The sequence below is a fragment of the Theropithecus gelada genome, chromosome 6 (genome assembly GCF_003255815.1).
Source record: "Theropithecus gelada isolate Dixy chromosome 6, Tgel_1.0, whole genome shotgun sequence".
NCBI lineage: Eukaryota > Metazoa > Chordata > Mammalia > Primates > Cercopithecidae > Theropithecus > Theropithecus gelada.
In genome coordinates this window covers 142,167,807-142,189,638 of record NC_037673.1, presented here as the reverse complement: position 1 = coordinate 142,189,638, position 21,832 = coordinate 142,167,807, and the positions used below count along the sequence as shown (strand labels likewise).

The 21,832-nt window shown below is 41.0% G+C and overlaps 1 protein-coding gene across 3 annotated transcripts in view; it reads left to right on the top strand.

Moving 5' to 3' along the window:
- The window catches only part of PRELID2 (PRELI domain containing 2), an 88,879-nt gene extending 68,510 nt beyond the window's left edge, over positions 1 to 20,369 (top strand). For all 3 annotated transcript variants that reach the window (XM_025388222.1, XM_025388221.1, XM_025388220.1), the window contains 2 exons: positions 15,317 to 15,386; positions 19,731 to 20,369. In XM_025388222.1, the coding sequence (XP_025244007.1) occupies positions 15,317 to 15,376 (60 nt within the window). In that variant the 3' untranslated portion in view covers positions 15,377 to 15,386; positions 19,731 to 20,369. The remainder of the gene's footprint in view (positions 1 to 15,316; positions 15,387 to 19,730) is intronic.
- The last annotated feature ends 1,463 nt before the right edge of the window (positions 20,370 to 21,832 follow it).

Below are 21,832 nucleotides of genomic sequence, written 5' to 3'. Positions count from 1 at the left end.
AGTATGGATGAACTTAACCTCTCTCTGGGTGAAATATGAATAATACTGTCTATCTTATGAGTATGAGAGTGAAGGAGATATTATAAACAAGTACTTAAAATACTCTGGCACACAATAAATACTTTATAAATGATAACTGTTATCTTTTCATTTTGACCCAAATTGGCATATTTCCTTCTAGTCTCATATGCAAATTTTAAACACAGTCATAATTAAACAGTGTTAGTACAATTTCATTTCTTGCTTTTTCAAGTAATATTTTGTAATAAATGCCGTTCACAGTAACTACATAAACTTGAAATTCATTTTAATAATTATATAATATTTCGTTAAATAGTTATATAATAATTTATATCACCCTTTAGTATTGAGCATTCAGGTTATTTTCACTTTTACCATTATAAATGACACCATGTGAAACAACTTTATATACATATAACCTTTCATATTTTTGTACCATTACCTTAGAAAAGATTGCCTGAAGCACTCTTAACTGTATGTGACTACTTTCTTGATCCTTTGAATGTGTTTTTTTCTCTCTCTCACTGAAAGATAGGCTTCTGTTTAAGGCTTACCACTTTATCCTTAGTACCTAGCACATCATCAATGCTCAATAAATATTTCTTGAATTAATGGACAAATGAACATATTATAATATTATTTTCCAAAAGTGGTTAGGCTTTATGTTTTCATTCTATTATCTTTTAACAACACTCTTACAAGCAGAGGTGCTTTCTATATGACACAAGGGTAATCAGAAAGGTAACAGCAACAGGTAATATTTTTTGAGTATTTTCTATGCCCCGGGCATCAATCATCCTGAGTATGTTGCATGTATTACCTCATCCAATTTGCTTAGCATCCACCATACAATTCACTATGGTGAGTACTATTGTTACAGGATCTTTGGGGTATCACTTTTCTGGCTGGAAACCTGTGGCTGGTGACACCTTTGCCTGAGTTTTGCTTGGGCCTGCTGGGCTCATTCCACCCACTTGGCCTGGCAGGCTGTGCTCAGTTCACATTACTGCCCTGGCTTCCACGCCTCCAAGGGAGACTGCGAATCAGGCGTGGAGCAGCGAGGGGTGTGTGAGCAGGCATGGAGTACAGCCACTAAGCAGTTGGACACACCAGCTGCTGCCATGGGGCAGGCAGTTCTAGGTGCTGGCATGGGTGCCAGTTCTCTGCAAAGCTGTGGCTGGGCCAGGCACAAACAGCTTCCCCGGTTGGCACTGTTTATGTTTTAACTGTTTCAGCTTGGTGGGTACTGAGTTCTTGTTCTGTGATCAGGGAGAATGAGATACACAGACAAGTGGAGGGTGAATAAGTCAAAAAGGAGCTTTACTGAGTGATAGAACGGCTTAGAGGGAACTCACAGTGTGTAGCCCCTTTCCACAGCCAGGGTGTCCCACAGAGTGTTCAGTCCCTAGCAGAGTGGAGAACCTGGAGTGGGAAGCTCCTCTCTGCAGGCAGATCGTCCAGTCGTCCCTGTAGCTCTCAGCAGAGAGGAGGCTCTGGAGTGGGTTGCTCCCCTCTGCAGCTGATACTCCTATTTCTACATCTCTCAGCAGAGAGGAGGCCCTGGAGTGGGTAGCTCTTCTCTATGGCTGGTTGTCCCAACATCTGCTCAGCTCTGATTGAGCCTGGGTCTTTTATGGGCCTCAGAGGGGAGAAAGTGTGCACTGGTTAGTCCATGGGTGGCCACAGGCAGGCCCAGAAAAGGCCCACAAATTCCCACTCTGGTGGAACTGGCAACCCCGCCCTCAGCCTTCAGACCCTCCCTGGCCTGAAGATGGAGCTTCATCGGACACCTGCTCCCTTCCGTCCAGGAACCTGTCTGCCTCCTGCTGCCATTCATGGCGTTCAGGTTCGGCCCTGATGTTGCTCTGAGATTGGAGCAGGTCCTGACAGCTGAGAGAAGCCAAGCAGCAGGGACAGGCACTTCCAAGCCTGCAAATGCACGGGGGCCCTTCCCGCCTCCTGGCCCCCAAGAGTATAGGGATGCCTTGGTTTGCAGCACGCTTTGGGTGGTTGCAGCTGTGCCCATGGGGGCAGAGTTTCTGCCTGCTCCAAGGAGCAGGAGGCCTGGGTCTGCAGCTGCAGTTTGGGCAGCTGTAGCTGCACCCAGACAGGTGGGGCTCCTGCCAGCCTCATGGAGCGTACAGCCCTGGCTGTGCCTCCCTGTTGCAGCCAGCAGTGATGGCAGTGGCGCGCCATTTGCAGCAGCTGCTGCCATCACTATCATTACCGTTTTATAGATGAGGAGGCATAGAGAAGTGAGTTGACTTGCCCAACATCACACAGGTGGTGAGTGGTAGAATCCAGATTTAAACTAGACAGTGGGACTAAGACTGAGCACATAATTACTAGGCTGCATGACTTTAAGGTACTGAAAATTTCCTCTCATGCTAGGTGCCATGGCTCATGCATGCCTGTAATCCCACCTACTCAAGAGGCTGAGGTGGGAGGATTGCTTGAGCCCAGGAGTTCAAGGCTTCTGTGAGCTGTGATTGCACTGCTGCACTTCAGCCTGGGTGATAGAGTGTGAGACCCCATCTTTAAAACAAAAAAGGAAATTCCTCCTAATTTTACTTTTCCAGCAGCTCACTTCTTTACTTCATCCACTGTAACAAACTGTTTTCTCGAGAACCTGAATTTGTTGGCCAAATTCCATATAAGATGTGAATCAGAGCTGTCCCTCAGTCTTGGGAATTTTGCATCAGTCTCCAAACGAGAGCCAGAATTGCTTACAGCACTTGGTTTTTTAAAGCAATCCCACCCTTGCAGTTGACCAACTGAAGGATTTGTGAATTTTTTTAAAGTACAAGCCTTAATTTTTTTATTGAAAGGAAGAATTTTATTAGATTGTTTAACATTAAAGACCGATGGTAGATTTGGAACATCATCCACGTGGGAGATACTAATCCATGCAGGGATAACTCAACCAAATCATACAAAGAATATCCTAGGGATTAACCAAGAACACTCCCCACTTAGTTAGCAACTGAAATCGTAGAGCAACTTTTAAGACATATGAACATTATTACATCTATTTCTTCAGTGTCTCCTTCTCCTTACCAGTTTATTACAGGGTTTGGGAGCTTTAAAGAGCCTTTGTATATAAAGTAGTCCCTCTTACCTTTGGTGGATATGTTCCAAGACCCCCAGTGGATGCCTGAAACCGTGGATAGTACGAAACTCTACATACACTATGTACAAATTTCTTTTTCCTTCTTCACAGTTTCATGGATGGAAGACTTGTTCTTACCATAGATCTTAGCAACCTCAGCATATGATTTTTTAAATTTCTTCATTTGAGAACTTTCACCTTTTCACTTACAGGAAACACGTTGTGGCTTCTCTTCAACATATCTGAATTGCCAGCATCACTACTTTTGCACTTTGGAGCCCTTATGAAGTAAAATAAGGGTTACTTGAACACAGGCACAGTGATACTGCAACAGTTGATCTGATAGCTGAGAGGGCTACAGAGTGACTAATGGGCCAGTAGTGTCTACAGTGTGGATATGCTGGACAAAGAAATTATTCATATGCCAGGACAGAAGATTTCATCACACTTCTCAGAATGTCATGCACTTAAAAACTTATGGATTTTTTATTTCTGGAACCTTCCACTTAATATTTTCGGACCACAGTTGACTGTGGGTAACTGAAACTGTGGAAAACAAAACTACAGAAAAGGGGTGACTATTTATAAGCACTGCAGACACTTTTTTTCTTTGCAAATAGTTGACTTAGAAACAGCAGATGGTTTATTTTTAGGCTATTATCTGCTTATAGAGATTTTATTTTTTAATCATTTAGTAGCTTTCCTGTATGTAGCTTTTTTTTCTGATTACTTTTTTTAATTTGTAGTGTTAAATGTGTGGAATTAAAACACAAATGTCACTTCCTAAACTTGCCATGGATTTGCTGTTCCTTCACTCCACAGGTAATGCAAAGGATGAGGAGTGAAGTCAAGCTATCATATTTATGTTGCTCTTGTTAATGACAGCACTCTGGCTAACCTTGTACTTCATTCACCCACTGCGGGTTTTGTCCCCAAGAAATGATGACCGTATTCAGTACGGAAAGGCTTTTAGTGGGAAGTGAAGGGCCCTCCATGTTGGCATTACACAATGGAATTCTAATAGGCAAATATTGTGTTAAAGCAGAAATGCTTCCCTGTGGAATGTTTCTCTTCTGGCTTCTCCAGAGTGCACGAGGGAGCTTCACTTAGTGTCAGCAGAAAACAAAATTCACTTGGATACATTGGGAGGTGCTTTTTTTCTTACGGTAATTTCAAGAACTCTATGTCCACTGCCTCTTCTATGTTAATAAAATTAAAACCACACAGATATAGATGGAAATGATTTTTCGATTGTAGGAAGGAATGTGCCTAAGCTGACATGTCATTTTTTTGGTAATTTGAGAAAACCCTATAAACACACCTTTTCAAGGAGATAGTATACAGAAGACTCAGAGTCACAAAAATCAGGGTGTGAAGCTGGATTATACTACTTTTTGTTGTTGTTGTTGTTTGAGATGGAGTGTCATTCTGTTGCTCAGGCTGGAGTGCAGTGGCTTGATTTCGGCTCACTGCAACCTCCACCTCCCAGGTTCAAGTGATTCTCCAACCTCAGCCTCCTGACTAACTGGGGCCACGGGTGCACATCACCATGCCCGGCTAAGTGTATTTTTTGTGGAGATAGAGTTTCACCATGTTGGCCAGGCTAGTCTCAAACTCCTGACCTCAAGTGATGCACCCACCTCAGCCCCCAACATGCTGGGTTTATAGGCATCAGCCACTGCACCTGGCCTGATTTTGTCACTTATTAATTGAGTGTCTTTGGTTACCTTTTTTAACCTAACTGAACTCCATTTTTCTTATGTAACTGACTTGTAGGTGGGATGTGAGGGTGAAGGCATATAATGTACTCAGTGCAGACTCGTAGATAGAGGCCTTAGCCTGCTTGCTAATTAGTTCTTTCCCTGGAACTGGATTCTAGTTCTGTCTCTGATGACCACTATGACCTGAGGAAACCTGGTTTACCCTGCTGGGCCTAGTAGTGTGAAACAGAAGTGTTAGTGACTCTTAGAGGTGATGTGAAGGGCAAGGAAAATGTGAACAAGCGTGAGGTGAGCCCCTGCTGGTATTTCCTATAGGTCACCAGCCTCTAGCTGAATGTGGGGAGGTGCCACACTGTGGGAGTCCCATTATAAGGGGCCCCTAGTCAGATAGAGTCCATACATAAATCAGTAGCTACTTTTTAGGACACAGGAAGAATGGGAGGTAATGGTTAACAAAAGTCTGTTGTGTACCAGTAGCTTTATATGTTGCCTCATTTAATCTTCACGAGTGATCCTGCAGGGAAGCCTACTTACTCTCTTCCCTCCACCCATTTTCAGGCACAGAAACACATTCAGTGAGGTAAGTAAGCACTCATTGTGGAATGAGGTGGAGAAATCCAGATTTAAATCCTAGGTCTGCCACTTGCTAGCTACATGACTTGTTCAACAAGTCATTTACCTCTCTGAGGCTGAGTTTTCTTACCTGGAAATGGTGACAGCAGAACTGTCTTACCTCACAAGACTATTGAGACGGTTAAATGAGATAATGTAGGTAAAATCTCAGCATACAGTAAGCCCATAATAAATTATCATTAGATTAAATATTGAGGTTTGGTGAGATCAGTTTTTGACTGAAATATGGCTTTGAAAAATTCTGTTTTGTTGAAAGGAAACACCTGAATTAAAGATATAGTAGACCAACCTTTTATGTAAAGAAGATCATTGACTTGCAGAAGTCACAGAATTGCATGAACCTGTGGGGAAGGAGAAGGGTAAAGATACAAGATAAAAGCAGAATTATCTGGGCAGCTTAGCATCAGTTGGATTCGTTTAGTCTGTTAAAGACAATTTGTTGATAAAATGTACAACATGCTGCTAACCACTTTACCTCAGAATAGGGAAGAAAAAGGGAAAATTATGACTGAGCTTAAGTCTGATGAACAGTGAAAAAATGGCTGATAAAAGGCAAATAATAGGAACCTTGTTGCTTTTTACTTTGGCACAGTTGAGAGTATAGGAGTTGGTGCTGGAATGCTCTGGTGCCAGCCACTAAAACAGTTCCTTACTCTTCAATGTGAGGAAGCACTGTCTCGTAATTAAGCACAGATGGACTAAGGAACAGTATGCTTCCCATGAATGGAGGTTTCCAGCAGGTAACAGATGATCAACTGTTATAAATGTCACAGATGGGCATGGCACTGGGGGAGAGGCCATATTTTGCATGCAGTACAAGTGAGGAAAAATCAAATTATATACAGGTCAATTTTTTAAAAATTCAAAATGAAAATAGATTAATTGAGTCACATTGGAAGGTGGTGGAAGTAACTGTGTAAAGTAGAAAAACGCCAGTGACTTAAATCTTCATGTTAGGTTAGGGTTTATTTGAAAATCAGCAACATGGAAATGATTTGGTAATCGATCTTTCGTTCCGATATTTGATTGCAGGAAATCTCTTTAAATCCGATAGACCAGTTTTGATTCTTTTTTTTTTTTTTTTTTGAGACGGAGTCTCGCTCTGTAGCCCAGGCTGGAGTGCAGTGGCCTTGATACTTTGCTTAGAGTTTCGTATCTGGACTAGAAAATATAAGGTCACTTTCCAATTTTTAGACTTTATTATTTGGGGATATATTCTTTTCCATTATAAATTGTGAGAATTAAATATTCTCTTTAAGGACAGAGAAAGCTTTATAATGTGAAGCAAAGACATCTGAATTATTGTATCAGTTTAATGTTCTACAGTTATACCTAAAGATTTTGGGTTACTTACAAAAATAAAAATGAATCTTACTCAAGAGTTTATTAGCTACTATGAGAAAATTATATTGAAGCCATACATTTTATCAGGCTATTTCTAATTGAAAAATATTGTCTTTAAAACAGTTTGTAGATGGGGTTAGATATTGATTCATATATTAAGATTCATGTTATTTTGTTTGGGAGCAGGATTAAAATACCTGATTTACTTATTAGGTTCTTTGAATACAGCCAATAAAGAAAGGAAAAAAAACTCTTGCTATATACCTGCTATGGTTTGAATGTGTCCCCCCAAAGAATGTGTTGGAAACTTAATCCTTGGTGCAACAGTGTTGGAGGTGACCTAATAAGTGTTTAGCTAGTGAGGGCTCCACCCTTTTGAATGGATTCATGCCGATTATAAAAGGACTTGAAACTGTGAGTTCAATCTCTTGGTTTCTTGTACCTGCTCTCTTGCCAAGTGGTGCCTTCTGCCATGTTACAACACAGCAAGAAGGCCCTCGCCAGATACACTCCCTCGATCTTAGACTTCCCAGCCTCCAGCACCATAAGCCAAATAAACTTTTTTTTTGTTTACAAATCACTCAGCCTATAGTATTCTGTTACAGCAGCACAACACAGACTAGTTCCAGCAGTGTAGTGGGGTTTTCAGTTTTGCATTCTCATTTAAACTTCCCATCCCCACAGTGTAGTAAGATTCAGGATCCTGGATTCTTGAGCCGGATTGCCTCCTGTCAAATTGAGGTTTAGTTACTGTGTGATTTTGGACAGGTTGTTTAATTTCTCTGAGCCTTGGTCTCATCAAAAAAATAAATAAATAAAAAGGAGATGGGAGGGTAAAATAAGTGATTGCAGGCAAAGTGCTTGGCACACAGTATGTGCCAATGAATTTTAGCTGTTTATTTTAGATTATTATTAGGTGTTATTCCACTTTCTAGATAAAGTTCTATGGCTAAAAGAATTAGACAGCATCAGATTAAAAGTTGCATAAAAGTTGCTTTATAGTGGTAGAAGATCTCTTCGTGGAGAAATTTCATGCAGTATTTCTCTTACCTTTTGATGAGAAAACTGGATGCAGATCCCTTCCTCCTTTCCTCCCTTCCTCTCTTCCTCCCTTCCATGCAGTTCCCACTCCCATCCATTTTCTTTTTCTTTTTTTTTTTTGAGATGGAGTCTTGCTCTTGTTGCCCAGGCTGGAGTGCAGTGGTGTGATCACTGCAATCTTCGCCTCCCAGGTTCAAGCAATTCTCCTGCCTCAACCTCCCAAGTAGCTAGGATTACAGGCATGCGTCACCACGCCCGGCTAATTTTGTATTTTTAGTAGAGATGGAGTTTCTCCATGTTGGTCAGGCTGGTGTTGAACTCCCGACCTCAGGTGATCTGCCTGCCTCAGCCTCCCAAAGTGCTGGAATTACAGGTGTGAGCCACCGTACATGGCCACTCCCATCCGTTTTCTTAAGCCTCCTTCTGCTTGGTCTTTCCCTTTATCTCTGTGTGTCACACTCATGACTAGACTTTGGGTCTTACTCAAATCCCTCTTCTTCAGGTGGCTTCTGCAAGTCCTTCCTTCCTGCAATATTAGTTTCTACTTCCTTTCTTCCATTATACAGTCACTTAGCAACAGGGATACATTCTGAGAAATGTATTATTAGATGATTTTGTCATTGTACAAACCTTATAGAGTGTACTTCCACAAACCTAGATGGTAGAGCCTACAACATACCCAGGCTATATGGTACAGCCAATTGTACAACATACCCAGGCTATATGGTACAGCCAATTGTACAACATACCCAGGCTATATGGTACAGCCAATTGTACAACATACCCAGGCTATATGGTACAGCCAGTTGTACAACATACCCAGGCTATATGGTACAGCCAATTGCTCCTAGGCTATAAATCTGTACTCACTGTACTGAGTACTGTAGGCAATTATAACACAATGATAACTATTTGTGTATCCAAACAGAGCTAAATATAGGAAACGGTACAGTAAACATATGGTATAAAAGATTTAAGAAAAAGGGTAAAAGGGTACATCTGTATAGGATACTTACTGTGAATGAAGCTTACAGGATTGGAAGTTGCTCTGGGTGGGCAAGTCAGTAAGTGGTGAGTAGAAAGGCATAGGACATTACTGTGCATTACTGCAGATTTATAAACCCTTTGCACTTAGGCTACACTACATTTATAAACAAATACTTTTGTTTCTTCAATAACAAAATAACCTTAGCTTGCTTTAACATTTTTTACTCTATAAAATTTTGAATTTTAACTTTTTGACTATTTTGTTATAACCCTTGGCTTAAAACGCGAACACATTGTACAGATATGCAAAAGTATTTTTTCTTTATATCCTTATTCTAGAAACTTTTTCTATTTTTAAAATTTTTAATTTTAATTTTTACTTTTTAAACTTTTTTGTTAAAAGCAAAGGCACAAATTCATGCATTAGCCTAGGCCTACACAGAATCAGTATCATCAATTTCATTGTCTTTCACCTTCACATCTTGTCCCATTGGAAAGTCTTCAGGGGCAGTAACATGGAGCTGTCATCTGCTGTGATAACAATGTCTTCTTCTGGAATACCTCCTGAACGACCTGCCTGAGGCTGTTTTACAGTTAACTTTTTTTCAGAGACAGGGTCTCTCACTTTGTTGCCCAGGCTGTAGTTCAGTGGCATAATCATAGTTCACTGCAGCCTCAAACTCTTGAACTCAAGTGATCCTAAGTAGGTAAGACTACAGGCTCATGTCACTGCACCTGGCTAATTAATTTTCTTTTTTTTTTTTTTTTGTAGAGAAGGGGGCTTAGTATGTTTCCAAGGCTGGTCTCGAACTCCTGACCTTAAGCAATCCTCCCACCTCAGTCTCTCCCAAAGTGCCGCTATGACTGGCCCTATAGTTAATTTTTTTTCATAAGAAGAAGTACATTCTAAAATAATAAAAAGTACAACATAATAAATACATAAACCAGTAGTATAGTCATTTATCATCATTATCAAGTATTATTATATTATAATTGTATGTGCTATACTTTTATACAACTGGCAGTGCAGTAGGTTTGTTTACACCAATGCCACCACAAGTACATGAGGAATGTGTTGGGCTATGATGCTATGACAGCTACAAAGTCATCAGGTGATAGGATGTTTTCAGCTCCTGTACAGTCCTGTGGGACCACCATCATATATATTATCTGTCATTGACTGAAACATCATCAAGCAGCACATTACTGTACTATTTTCTTTTAAAAGTCATAGTGTTTCTCAGAGGCTGTCTGTCTTTCAGTTATTTTTAATTCCTCTGAAGAGGCCAATGGCCCCTTGTGTAGAGGCATCTTGTCTTATCTGCATCCCTGTTCCACATAGCTTCCCTGCCCTTCCTTACACACAGTGGGCGCATCAGTTCATGGTATTTACTCCAAAGACATGACCCACAAGAAAGCATTATTTCCAGTGAGGGTCTTTAGCACCATTCTTTTATCACTGATAATTAAGTGAGCAATTCTCTTTTGTTAAGAGCTCCCTGTGGATGTACCTTTTGAGAACTGCTTTAGAAAATTTTTATTCGGTCTAATATTACTCTCTTCCAAGCCTCCTACATAAATCAGAGCTTCTCAAGGACGGATCAGTTTTATAACAAAATAAATATACTGTTGGAATTTAGCCACCTTTAGTTTCAACTTATTCCTGCTCCTCTTAAGACAAGTTTTGTGTTTTTAGTAATAATCAGCTATTTCTCAGAGACTCTTAGAGTGGAGAATTCATGAAGTATTTTGAATCTGAAAGACTCTGAGTCTCCTTTGTGGGGATACATTTGGCCAGCACAGCTCTGGTATTAGGGAAATAAACCTGCGAGATAGCTCACTTATCTGTACATTGGCAAATAGAGAAAGATAGCCTTGTAATAGAGAAAAAAATCTCAGAGGGGAAAGAAATAATAAAATCAAGCTGGTTTATGGTTTGTCAGTCCAAAAAGCTTTTAAGCCTTATCTATAAAGGTAGATCCACTTAATGTTTGTTCTGCATTTCAGGCATCATTGTGTGATAAGTGGTGTAAATTTAGCCCCTTTAAGCCTGATCTCCTGGGGGTTGAGATTTAAGCGTTGGAACTTTATTTGAAAGAACTCTATCGATTGGGCTTTGATTTGGTCCTTCTTTACCAAAGAGAGGTGCTAAATCATGGTTTAGCTTCCCTGTTAGGGTTTTTTTTTTCTCTTTTATTCATTTTATTGGCCTCTCTCTCTCTGCCCCCATTCTCCATGTTCCGTTTCTAACTGTTCTGCTTAAAAAGACTAAAGTGGTATAAGAAAGGGGGGGAAAAGGAAAAGAAAAATCAACTGACACCCTGTGAACATAATTGATTCAATAAATAACATCTTTCAATTCCCAAGGAAAACCTCAGTCTTTGCTTATGTCAATTAGTGTTCAGTTCAATAAGTGGTGGAGGTCTTAATTTAGATGGATGGGAAAGTTTGCAGGTTCTTACCTCCTAAGGAAGGAGTGTGCTTTTCTTATTTCAAAGTCATCCTGTCTGGATTTATGCATCTACTCTGCAAAAATAAGCTTGAAAGAGAATTAATGTGATAGTTTTTATTCTTCCTGAAAACAGAAAGAAGACATTTAATTATTGTCCAGAGATTTGTTAGAATAAAAAAGTGAAACAAGGGAATGAAAATTTTCTGGAATCTACTAGACTGTAAACTCCATGAAGGCAGGAACTATCTTGTGCATTCACCATTTAATCTCCAGTGCACGTAGTAGGTGCATAGTATATATTTGTTAACTGGATCTGTTGTTAAGGGAATGAGAACAAAAAGGGGCACAATTCAAGTTTTCTGTTAAGAATTTAGTTAAATTTCATTTCACTGGTTGTTTCATCCCTTGGCCCCAATCCCCTTTCCCCTAATTCTTTTTTTTTTTTTTTTTTAATGGAGTCTCACTCTGTCATCAGGCTGGAGTACAGTAGTGTGATCTTGGCTTACTGCAACCTTTGCCTTCTGGGTTCAAGCAATTCTCCTGCCTCAGCCTCCCGAGTAGCTGGGACTACAGGTGTGCACCACCACATCGGGCTAATTTTTGTATTTTTAGTAGAGACAGGGTTTCACTGTTTTGGGCAGGCTGATCTCAAACTCCTAACCTCAAGTGATCCACCCGCCTCAGCCTCCCAAAGTGCTGGGATTACAGGCATGAGCCTCCATGCCCAGCCAAGCATTTTTTTTTCCTAGGGCTAAAATGAATGAATGAACGAATATATAAATAAATAGATTTTTTTTTTTTTTTTTGAGACAGAGTCTCGCTCTGTCACCCAGGCTGCAGTGCAATGGCACAATCTTGGCTCGCTTAAGCTCCACCTCCTGGGTTCACACCTTTCTCCTGCCTCAGACTCCTGAGTAGCTAGGACTACAGGCCTGCCACCGTGCCTGGCTAATATTTGGTATTTTTTAGTAGAGACGGGGTTTCACCATGTTGGCCAGGATGGTCTCAATCTCTTGACCTCGTGATCTGCCTGCCTCGGCCTCCCAAAGGGCTGGGTTTACAGGCATGAGCCACCGTGCCCAGCCTCCCCTAATTCTTTAAATGGCAGGTACCTCTTAAGAGTGCAGTATATACTATATCTTCAGAAATGATGAAGGATAACCTATTTCATCAATTCCAAGACTGTCAGAGTTGGAAGAGATGGTGTAAAGTTGCTATTTACAAATTCAAGTAAATGAACTGATTGTGTTTCAGAATCACATTGAAATGGGATAGTTCCCTGACCCCTTCCCATGACTTATGAAGGGGTTGGCTCATTTAGTCAGCAAACAGCTCTCAACCCCTTGCAAGAGGGGGAGCGTGCAGGTGAGCAGGTGCAGGATGAGTGCTTCTAGGCAACCAGCAGGAGCAGAACTCTGTGCGGGCCTGTGGCAGCATCTAGAGGTTGCCTGTGACCCCCAGAACCCCAGGGGGTGTGTGTTATAGTGTGCTCTTTTAGCTTTGTCATTCATGGATGGCTTAAGTGTTAAACAGCTCAGTGGAGGGTCAGTGTGACAGCCTTTTGCACTCACACCCGGGTCCTTGTCCTGCGTCCAAGAATAATCAGGTAGCATGAACGAATTGAAGTGTGGTGAATGTGGAGGATTTTACTGAGCAGTGGAAGTGGCTCTTAGCAGGATGGAGAGCTGGAAAGGGGATGGAGTGGAAAGATGGTCTTCCCCTGGAGTTTGGCTGTCCCTGGCTGAATTCTCCGAGGTCCTGCCATCAAGCCATCCCTCTGAAATCAAGCTGCTTCTCTTTGATATCCAGCTGCTTCTTCTCCTCTCTCCTCTGCCACTCTGCCACTACACCGGTGGGGCCTGGGGTTTTTATGGGTACAGGATGGGGGGTGGGGTGGGCCAGGGTGGTTTTGGAAAAGGCAACATTCATGTGGGAAAACAGGAATGCATGTTCTCACTTTGGGCCACAGGTCTAGGCTTGAGGGTATGGCCCTCACTGGGACTGCCGTTTTCTACCCAGTATTTTCCTGCCACCTGTCCTTATCAACATGAGGTATGTCATACACATACAGACTCAGGCCTGAACCTTGAAATTTCTGACTGAGTCAAACACACTCTTGGGTAGACTCTTGGGAATCTGTTTTCTTTTTTGACTTTCCTAGTAAGGCTAGAGTGCAGCTGGGTATAGAAAGCACTAATCCCATCTGCCTCTCAGTGCCCTGACCTCTGTGGTCTATGTTACTCCTTGGTAAAAGTGATCAGCCTAAGGTACCCAGCGGAATGACTGGTGGAGTTGTGACTAGAACTCAGGTCTCCTACCTCTGACAGTGGTGCTCCTGGTCCTGTGGTTTACTGCTTTGGTTTAGCAAACACTCCTTACTACTCAGCATTCTCTCAAGATCCAGTAATACTTTTTCCTTCCAAGATAATGGTAGTATTTGTGGTGATGGCCAGGCAGAATCTGAAGGACCTTCTGAATCCTCAAGGAAATACTAACTTTAGTTTAGTCTACTTTGGTGTTAAATATATGTTATTGTCTTCTCTAGTGATGCCTTTGATTACCCTCTGTCCCCATCCCTGGTCTCAGATCCCAAGTGGGAAATCTCTGCCTTTTTCCTGTGGGACCACTTGATGTTCACAGCCCTGCCTAATCATAAGATGAATTATGGGTGCCTGTTAAGGGCATAGAGCTGTGGTGCCTGCTTGAGTCCCATTAAATCAGAATTTTCCTGGGAGGGGCCTGGGGATCTGTATTTTAAGTTCCCCTTATCATGATTCTCTGCAATAATTCTCAGGTTCAGGTCTCTGAAAATAGCAGCTCCCTTTCCCATGGATCCAACCTTGATGTCCTGGAGTCCCCACTTTGTAAATTGCATCATAACCCTCTCTTCCCACTTGAAGGTTTATCCTCTGGTCTGTAAAACTTGTCCTTTAAGAAGGACAGGAATTTCTGCTTTCTTCTTTCTTCCAAGGTAGAATTTTTCTGGACAGGATACTGAGTAGACAGGTGGGTATGGACAGTAGCAGAATGAACATTGCAAGAAGGCTCACGGATGCCTTTGAAAAGGAAGAGGGTGCCTATGCTCTTTCCCTGGCTCTATTACTTAATAGTTGTGTAACTTCGGGCAAATTATTTAAACCTCTTTGAGTTTCTGTTTCCTCATCAGTAAAATGTGGGTAAGAATTATTTGGCGGTTTTATGTGTATTAAGGTGTCCTATGTCAGCTCTTGGGACACAGACTCAATTTGAGATTTGCCTGCAGGGGGTATTGGAGAGCGCACTCAGGAACAACTCTTGTCATGGGGTATGGGAAGGGATTTTTGAACTGCAATGCACTTGAAACAAAGGTCTTAGCTGATCCCTTGGGGAGCTTTGAGGGTTGGATGTTCCCCAGAGTTGTCCCAAATTAAGGGAAGGGGCCAGGTCTTTATACCCCTGTACCTACCAGTCATCCAATGTTGTAGGCTGCACCTGGAGGGACATGACTTCAGGTAAGGCAGTTCCCTTTGACTGAGGTTGTCTGTGTGCCAGCTGCAGCCTACAGTGTTGGTGGAAAGGGAAGGAGTGCTTTAGTTCTGGGAGGGATCTCAGTGGTACACCATAGCACTCGCTACCCCCAGGTAATGCACATAAAACCCCAGCAGTGAATCTAGCATATTTGTAAATGTTCAATGAATATTAACTACTGCCATTATCATTCTAGCTCTGGCGGGGCCACTTTCAAGAAGTTATTTAACTACTCTTGGGCTGTTTTCCTATGTTTAAAATGGAGATCGTAAGCTCTGTTCTGCCTACGTCGCTGAGTGGTTCTGAGCAAATGCGGAGATAATGTATGTGAAATTGCTGAGTAAAATATTATAAAAATGTCAGGTGTGGCTATGAGCCTACTTTTTTGAAATGAATCTATGGCCATGACCTGGATTCTTTGAAGGGAAAAGGTTGTGATAAATGTAAAAGTACTTGTCTGTGAAATAGGGCATTTTAATTTTGTTTTCCTTCTTTCTATAGGGAATTAGAATCATGGAGATGCTGCTAAAGGAACAGTGTGGTGCCCCCGTAGCTGAATAAAGAATCATCAGTGAGTACCAAAAGCAAAGTCAGAATTATTTACGCAGGCCATGTTTTCATGCTTATCAGCCTGGTATTCGAAAGCAGCCTCCCTGGGCTATTCACGCTGCACATTTCCCAGTTATATGCACAGAATACTATTTCACAGGTGTTTTATCTCTTCAGTACTTTTATTTACTTGGTCCTTTGATTTTCAGAGCAGTTTTGTATTACATGCTGGGTTACAACTCTATTCAAATTGTTAAAACTGTTGCACAATCTACCATGATTGAGAGCCTCAAGCTGTCATAGATTTGTAAAGACTGCAGCTCAGATTAACTGAAGCTTAATGTTTTTGTTCTGAAAATAATCAAAGGAAGGCTTTAAAAGTGTAATTGGAGCACGAAGAGAAACAAGGAAGGGGCGTGTTGATTGGCCAGTGAAACAAATATCTCTTATTAGTCATCTGTATTTCCACTGATTGTGGGTAGCTGCCTGAAATGCTATTGAAAGGGATTCTGAGGTCTTGAGAGTAATTCCCAGGCTCTGGGTAAGAGCGCCTTGATGGTTAACAGTGTCTGCCATGGGCAGAGGATGGAAGGAAGACAGCACTCATGCTGAAGCACGTGTCACATCTAGGGCAAATGGTACAGGGTTAACAGATAGTGGGAGATTGCAGAACTACTCAACTCCCTATCCCCACCCCCTAAATTTCTGTTGTCTAAATCAGGGAGAATGGTCTTTATAGTGGAAAGGGCAGGACAGAGTTATTTAAGAGAGAATCAAAGCCCCAAATAAATGAGTATGATAGATCTATATCTTACAGAATTTATAGGCTTTAGGTTTTTTTTTGTTTTTGTTTGTTTGTTTGTTTGAGATGGAGTCTTGCTCTGTTGCCCAGGCTGGAGTGCAGTGGCCTGACCTCAGCTCACTGCCACCTCTGCCTCCCGGGTTCAAGTGATTCTCCTGCCTCAGCCTCCTGAGTAGCAGGAACTACAGGTATGCACCACTATGCCTGGCTAATTTTTGTATTTTTAGTGGAGAAGGGGTTTCACCATGTTGGCCAGGCTGGTCTTGAACTCCTGACCTTGTGATCCACCCGCCTCAGCCTCTCAAAGTGCTAGGATTACAGGCGTGAGCCACCGTGCCCAGCCAGCCTTAGGTTTTTAACATCTGAGAGTTGAAACCTTTGAATAAAACAAACTTTGCCTTGGGTAATGTAGAATTACCTCAAATTTTCTTGTGTTGGTTTAATCGAGACATGTGGTCTTGTGTAAGCAACCTGGTATTCTAATTGTGATAAACAATAAAATTTGAGAGCAGTTAACCAATAAGAAGCAAAGGGAACATCATATACAAGCACCTTGGCGTACAAAGCATGCTGTCCAGACCTGTGAATGAACATTATTTGGAGAATTGTAAAGTCTTTCTGCTTATTTGCAGGTTGGACTCCATTTTGATTAATATTACACCTCTGTCTACTTAATACATATTAATAGATTCTTATATTACTAGAAAAGCTAAACAGGATAATTTCATTTAGCATAGGCATACACACAGCAGGTGCTCATAAAATGCTGGAATTGGATCTAAATATGGTTTACTCCTACACCCACCCTGTTCCTTAAAAAATTATAGAGAACAACTTGGCCACATCTCCCTGTTTTTCTCGGCTAGTATATTTGTGAGGCTCACTAAGCACCTCTTGCACTTGCATGCTTAGACACAGATCCCATCTTACTCTGGGGGGTGGGATCTCGAGTCAGCTCCAAGGTAAATGAAGGAATGAGGGGTCTCCATCTCCATGGGAAACGTATACACCTATTGGTCTTCAAACTTCAAATTAGTGGTTTTGAAACTGTCTTGAGCATCTGAGTCATCTGGAGGATTTAACACAGATTGGTGGGCCCCACTCCCCAAGTCACGATTCAGTAGGTCTGAGATGGGGCCTGAGCATTTGTGTTTCTAACAGTTTTCCAGGTGATGGTGATCCTGGTCCTGGGGCCACACTTTGAGAATGGCAGTTTCAAATGAGTTCACATCTCTGGGTAGAGACAGATGAAATGTCAGGGCACTGAGAAAGCTAATAGGAGTTAGGAGTTAGATATTATTGTCGTGCATTCGGTCAACTTTTGATTAATAGGAAGAATGATATTCTTTGTATGGCTTTTCCCTGATTTTAGCATCTCAGCTTCTTGTTTGCCCCCTTTTTTGTTGCTTAAATGTGGCCAGGCTCCACCCTCGAGAAAATGTAGTTGAAAAGAGGGGAGGTGAGATTCACATCAACTTGTACTTTAAATCAATTTGGATTTAAATTGTTGGTAGTGAAAATGAGTAAATTAAACAAGTTTACAGCATTACCTATTGTCTTGTTACCCACGTTCTGTGTTTTGTTTTGTTTTATTTTGAGACAAGGTCTCGCTGTTCTGTTGCCCAGGCTGGGGTGTAGTAGCGCAATCACGGCTCATTACAGCCTTGACCTCTGGGGCTCAAGCAATCCTCATACCTCAGCCCCCTTAGTAGCTGGGACCATAGGCGTGTACCACCACACCTGGCTAATTTTTTCCTTTTTTGTAGAGATGAAGTCTCCCTATGTTGCCCAGGCTGGTGTGTTTTGTTGTTGTTGTTGTTTGTTTTTTTGCCCTGTGGTTGAGGGCTAAGCCATGAACTTGGGGCATCGTATTGTTGGTGAAAAGCAACTTATTCTCCTCTCTTAAGTGAAATGGTCGAGGTCTGAATATAACTAGGAGTTTAGTACAGGACAGTTGCATGTAATGCATTCAATGCAATGAAATTTCCTGAAGGATTTACATAATTCAAAGTCTCAAAATTCATGACCAGTTTTCTCAGAGGAGTAACTGTAAAGTAGGGGATATATATATATGTATGTATGTACTCTTACCACATAAATCTACAATTTGATGTTGCATCGAATGCTGCCAGCTTATTCCTTTACTTTTTTTCCCATTTTCTTGACTATTCTTACAGAGTTTTTCAAGTTTGAAATGTGCCTATTTTAATGGAACTTTTTAATTTCTCAGAAATATCTGTATGGAAAATGGAGGGGATGGTTGTAGGTGGGAGTACTATTGTTTTCATGAGTTGTAAAATGCTACATTAAAAGAAGTGGGGGAAATTAGCTCTATAGCTATAATAAAGTAGAGGCCAAAAACCTACAGCCTATAAACCAAATTTATCCTGCTTCCTGCTTTTATAAATAAAGTTTTATTGGAACACAACTATGCTCGTATGTTCTAAGCTACAACTCAGAGTTGAATAGTTGTAACAGTGACCTTACAGCTGCAAAGCCTAGAATATTTACTGTCTGGTTCTTGAAGAAAATTTTTGCCTACTGAGTTAGTATCCTAAATTGACATCAAGGAGTGTTTTGGTGAATGGCCTTTTAAAATACAGTTTGACAGTTTGTTTTTCTTGCATTAGCTCTAACATAACACTTTGTGAAGACTTGGCTGATTTTATATTAAGACATAAAAAGGTATTAAAATAATAACAGAAAGTTAAAATACCAGCAACAGTGGTCACTAAAATTGCTCATAAAGTTCCAATGCACGTACACAATGGAGTAGACATGTAGGCATTTAGTTTGGCACATAAAGTGGCACTGTGATGAGGCTGTAGGGTAGATGCTATTTATAATTTACTCAATTTGCCAGCTTTGGAATTTTGCAATTTTTGATACTTAAAAGACGTTTTGTGGGATTTGCAGAAATGTGCATAAGGAGACAGTATTTAATATTTTTATGTCATACCATATTTTAAATTTGCATAATTTAAATTCACATAGGAAGTGACTACATTCCACATTGTACCTAACATTAAAGATACTTCACAGAACTCTCCGACCTGTATGTCCAAGTGGGCATTTGAAGATTAGAAAGCTTAGAAGGTGATTTTTGTCATGAGCCAAAATGGAGACACATAAATCTCACTAACCAATATGCTTGTGGCGTTGCTGTTGACACATCCTTTTGATAGATTTTTGATTTCCTGTCATTTTTGAATAAAACAAATAACCCTGACATCTGTCTGTTCTTGCCACTGGCGGTTGGGAGATCAGGCTTGTTGAGATTTGACAGCATAGCAGAGTTCTATCACATTGGAATGATTAAGACCTCAATTTTAGCTATATCTTAACTCTTCTCTGAACCAGCTCCTTTGGGTAGTTGGACTTAATAAAATGAGGTGCTTGCCTTGTTCGAAGATCATTAGGAGGGAGAAATGCAATTTCAAGAATTATCCATAGTGATAGAATTCAAGTGGACTCTGAAGAGTTGCTTCAGAAAAGAGGGCAAATAGGTATTGATTGGTGAGACATGTTTATGAGGTGATAAAGCCTGTTTGCTTTCTCTTGCAGGAGAGCTGTATCCATGTCTACTTTTTTATTTTTATTTTTTATTTTTGAGAATCACTTCTTGGCCACAACACATCACAGACACAGTTTCTGGAATACAGGTTTGAAGATACAGTGTCGGCAGCTTCAAGAAGAGAAGACTTTCTTGCCAGGACATAAAATGATACCCTCCTCTGGGATCCTACTTCGAATAGTGGAACTCAGGGAGATGAGATCTTCTTGCTGGATTTTTATGACACAATCTCTTTATAATTTTACAAATAAAGGAAAAAAGACCCATGTAAGATGATGTGTGCCCTTCCTCAGGGTGTGCTGCTGGTTGTCTGGTGATGGTGTGAGGGCAGCTAAGGACAGGATAAAGGCCAGGAGAGGGTGCTTGTGCCCTTATGTTATCAGCACCATTGTTCATAGGATTTGTGAGGGGATTCTGGAACCAATAAGGGAGTTGAAACTGGTACCTGATTCACGGGTGGACTGGAACAAACGGGAATGTGCCAGACCTATGTTGAAGCTAAGCCGTATTTATAACAATGTTTAAGATTCTCAGAAATCAGGAGATTTTTATCCTATCCATAAGTAATATGTAACTGCCATTAGTATAGCTTTTAGAATGTAACATGTAAACTGTGATTTGGTCCTCTGAAAAGAACATGAAATGAAGAGTGGGAAGGCAGTTTCTTGTCTGCTAATTCGTTCTGTGATGTGGAGCAAATCATTAACCTCTCTGTTTTTTATTGGGCAAATGGGAATAATCAGGCACACGTCTTTCCACCGATGCGTTATGATGATTAAACAAGGTAATTTTGTGTAGGTTTTTAAGTCAACAGACAGACCTGGGATTGAATCCAAGTGCTGGCACCTACTTGCTCAGTGATCATGAACAAAATTTTAAATCTTTCTGAACCTCATTTAAAAAAATTTATGAAACAAGATGATAGAATTAACTTTGTGAGATTGTTGAACTGATCTGAGATCATGCCTATGAAGCACCTAGCATGATGCCTGGTGCATAGTAGAAGACCAGGAAATGGAAGCCATTATTATGTAAAACATTTTGCAAATGTACTTTTTAACTGTAATGTAAGGTGGTACTACTGTTTGAAACTTAGATGGCAGTAGTTTGCATTTCTCGTGATCAGAAGCCAAAATATAAATACATACTATCTAAAAAATCTTCAAGAGTGGTAATAATTTGGAATTCATCTTCTTAAGATAAAAATCAGGGCAGGGCGTGGTGGCTCACGCCTGTAATCCCAGCACTTTGGGAGGCTGAAGCGGGTGGATCACAAGGTCAGAAGTTCAAGACCAGCCTGGCCAATATGGTGAAACCCTGTCTCTACTAAAAATACAAAAAAATTAGCTGGGCATGGTGGTGCATGCCTGTAATCCCAGCTACTCAGGAGGCTGAGGCAGGAGAATTGCTTGAACCTGGGAGGTGAAGGTTGCAGTGAGCTGAGATTGTGCCACCGCACTCCAACCTGGATGACAGAGCAAGACTCCATCTCAAAAAAAAAAAAAAAAAAAGAAAAAGAAAACAACAACAACAACAACAAAAATCTGGCCATTACTGGAGAATCTTGGGGAATTTTTTTTTTTTATTATACTTTGTGTTCTAGGGTACATGTGCACAACATGCAGGTTTGTTACATATGTGTACATGTGCCATGTTGGTGTGCTGCACCCATTAACTCGTCATTTACATTAGGTATATCTCCTAATGCTATCCCTCCATGCTCCCACCACCCCACAACAAGCCCTGGTGTGTGATATTCCCCTTCCTGTGTCCAAGTGATCTCATTATTCAATTCCCACCTATGAGTGAGAACATGCGGTGTTTGGTTTTCTGTTCTTGCGATGGTTTTCTGAGAATGATGGTTTTCAGCTGCATCCATGTCCCTACAAAGGACATGAACTCATCCTTTTTTATGGCTGCATAGTATTCCATGGTGTATATGTGCCACATTTTCTTAATCCAGTCTGTCATTGATGGACATTTGGGTTTGTTCCAAGTCTTTGCTATTGTGAATAGTGCCACAATAAACATATGTGTGCATATGTCTTTATAGCAGCATGATTTATAATCCTTTGGGTGTATACCCAGTAAT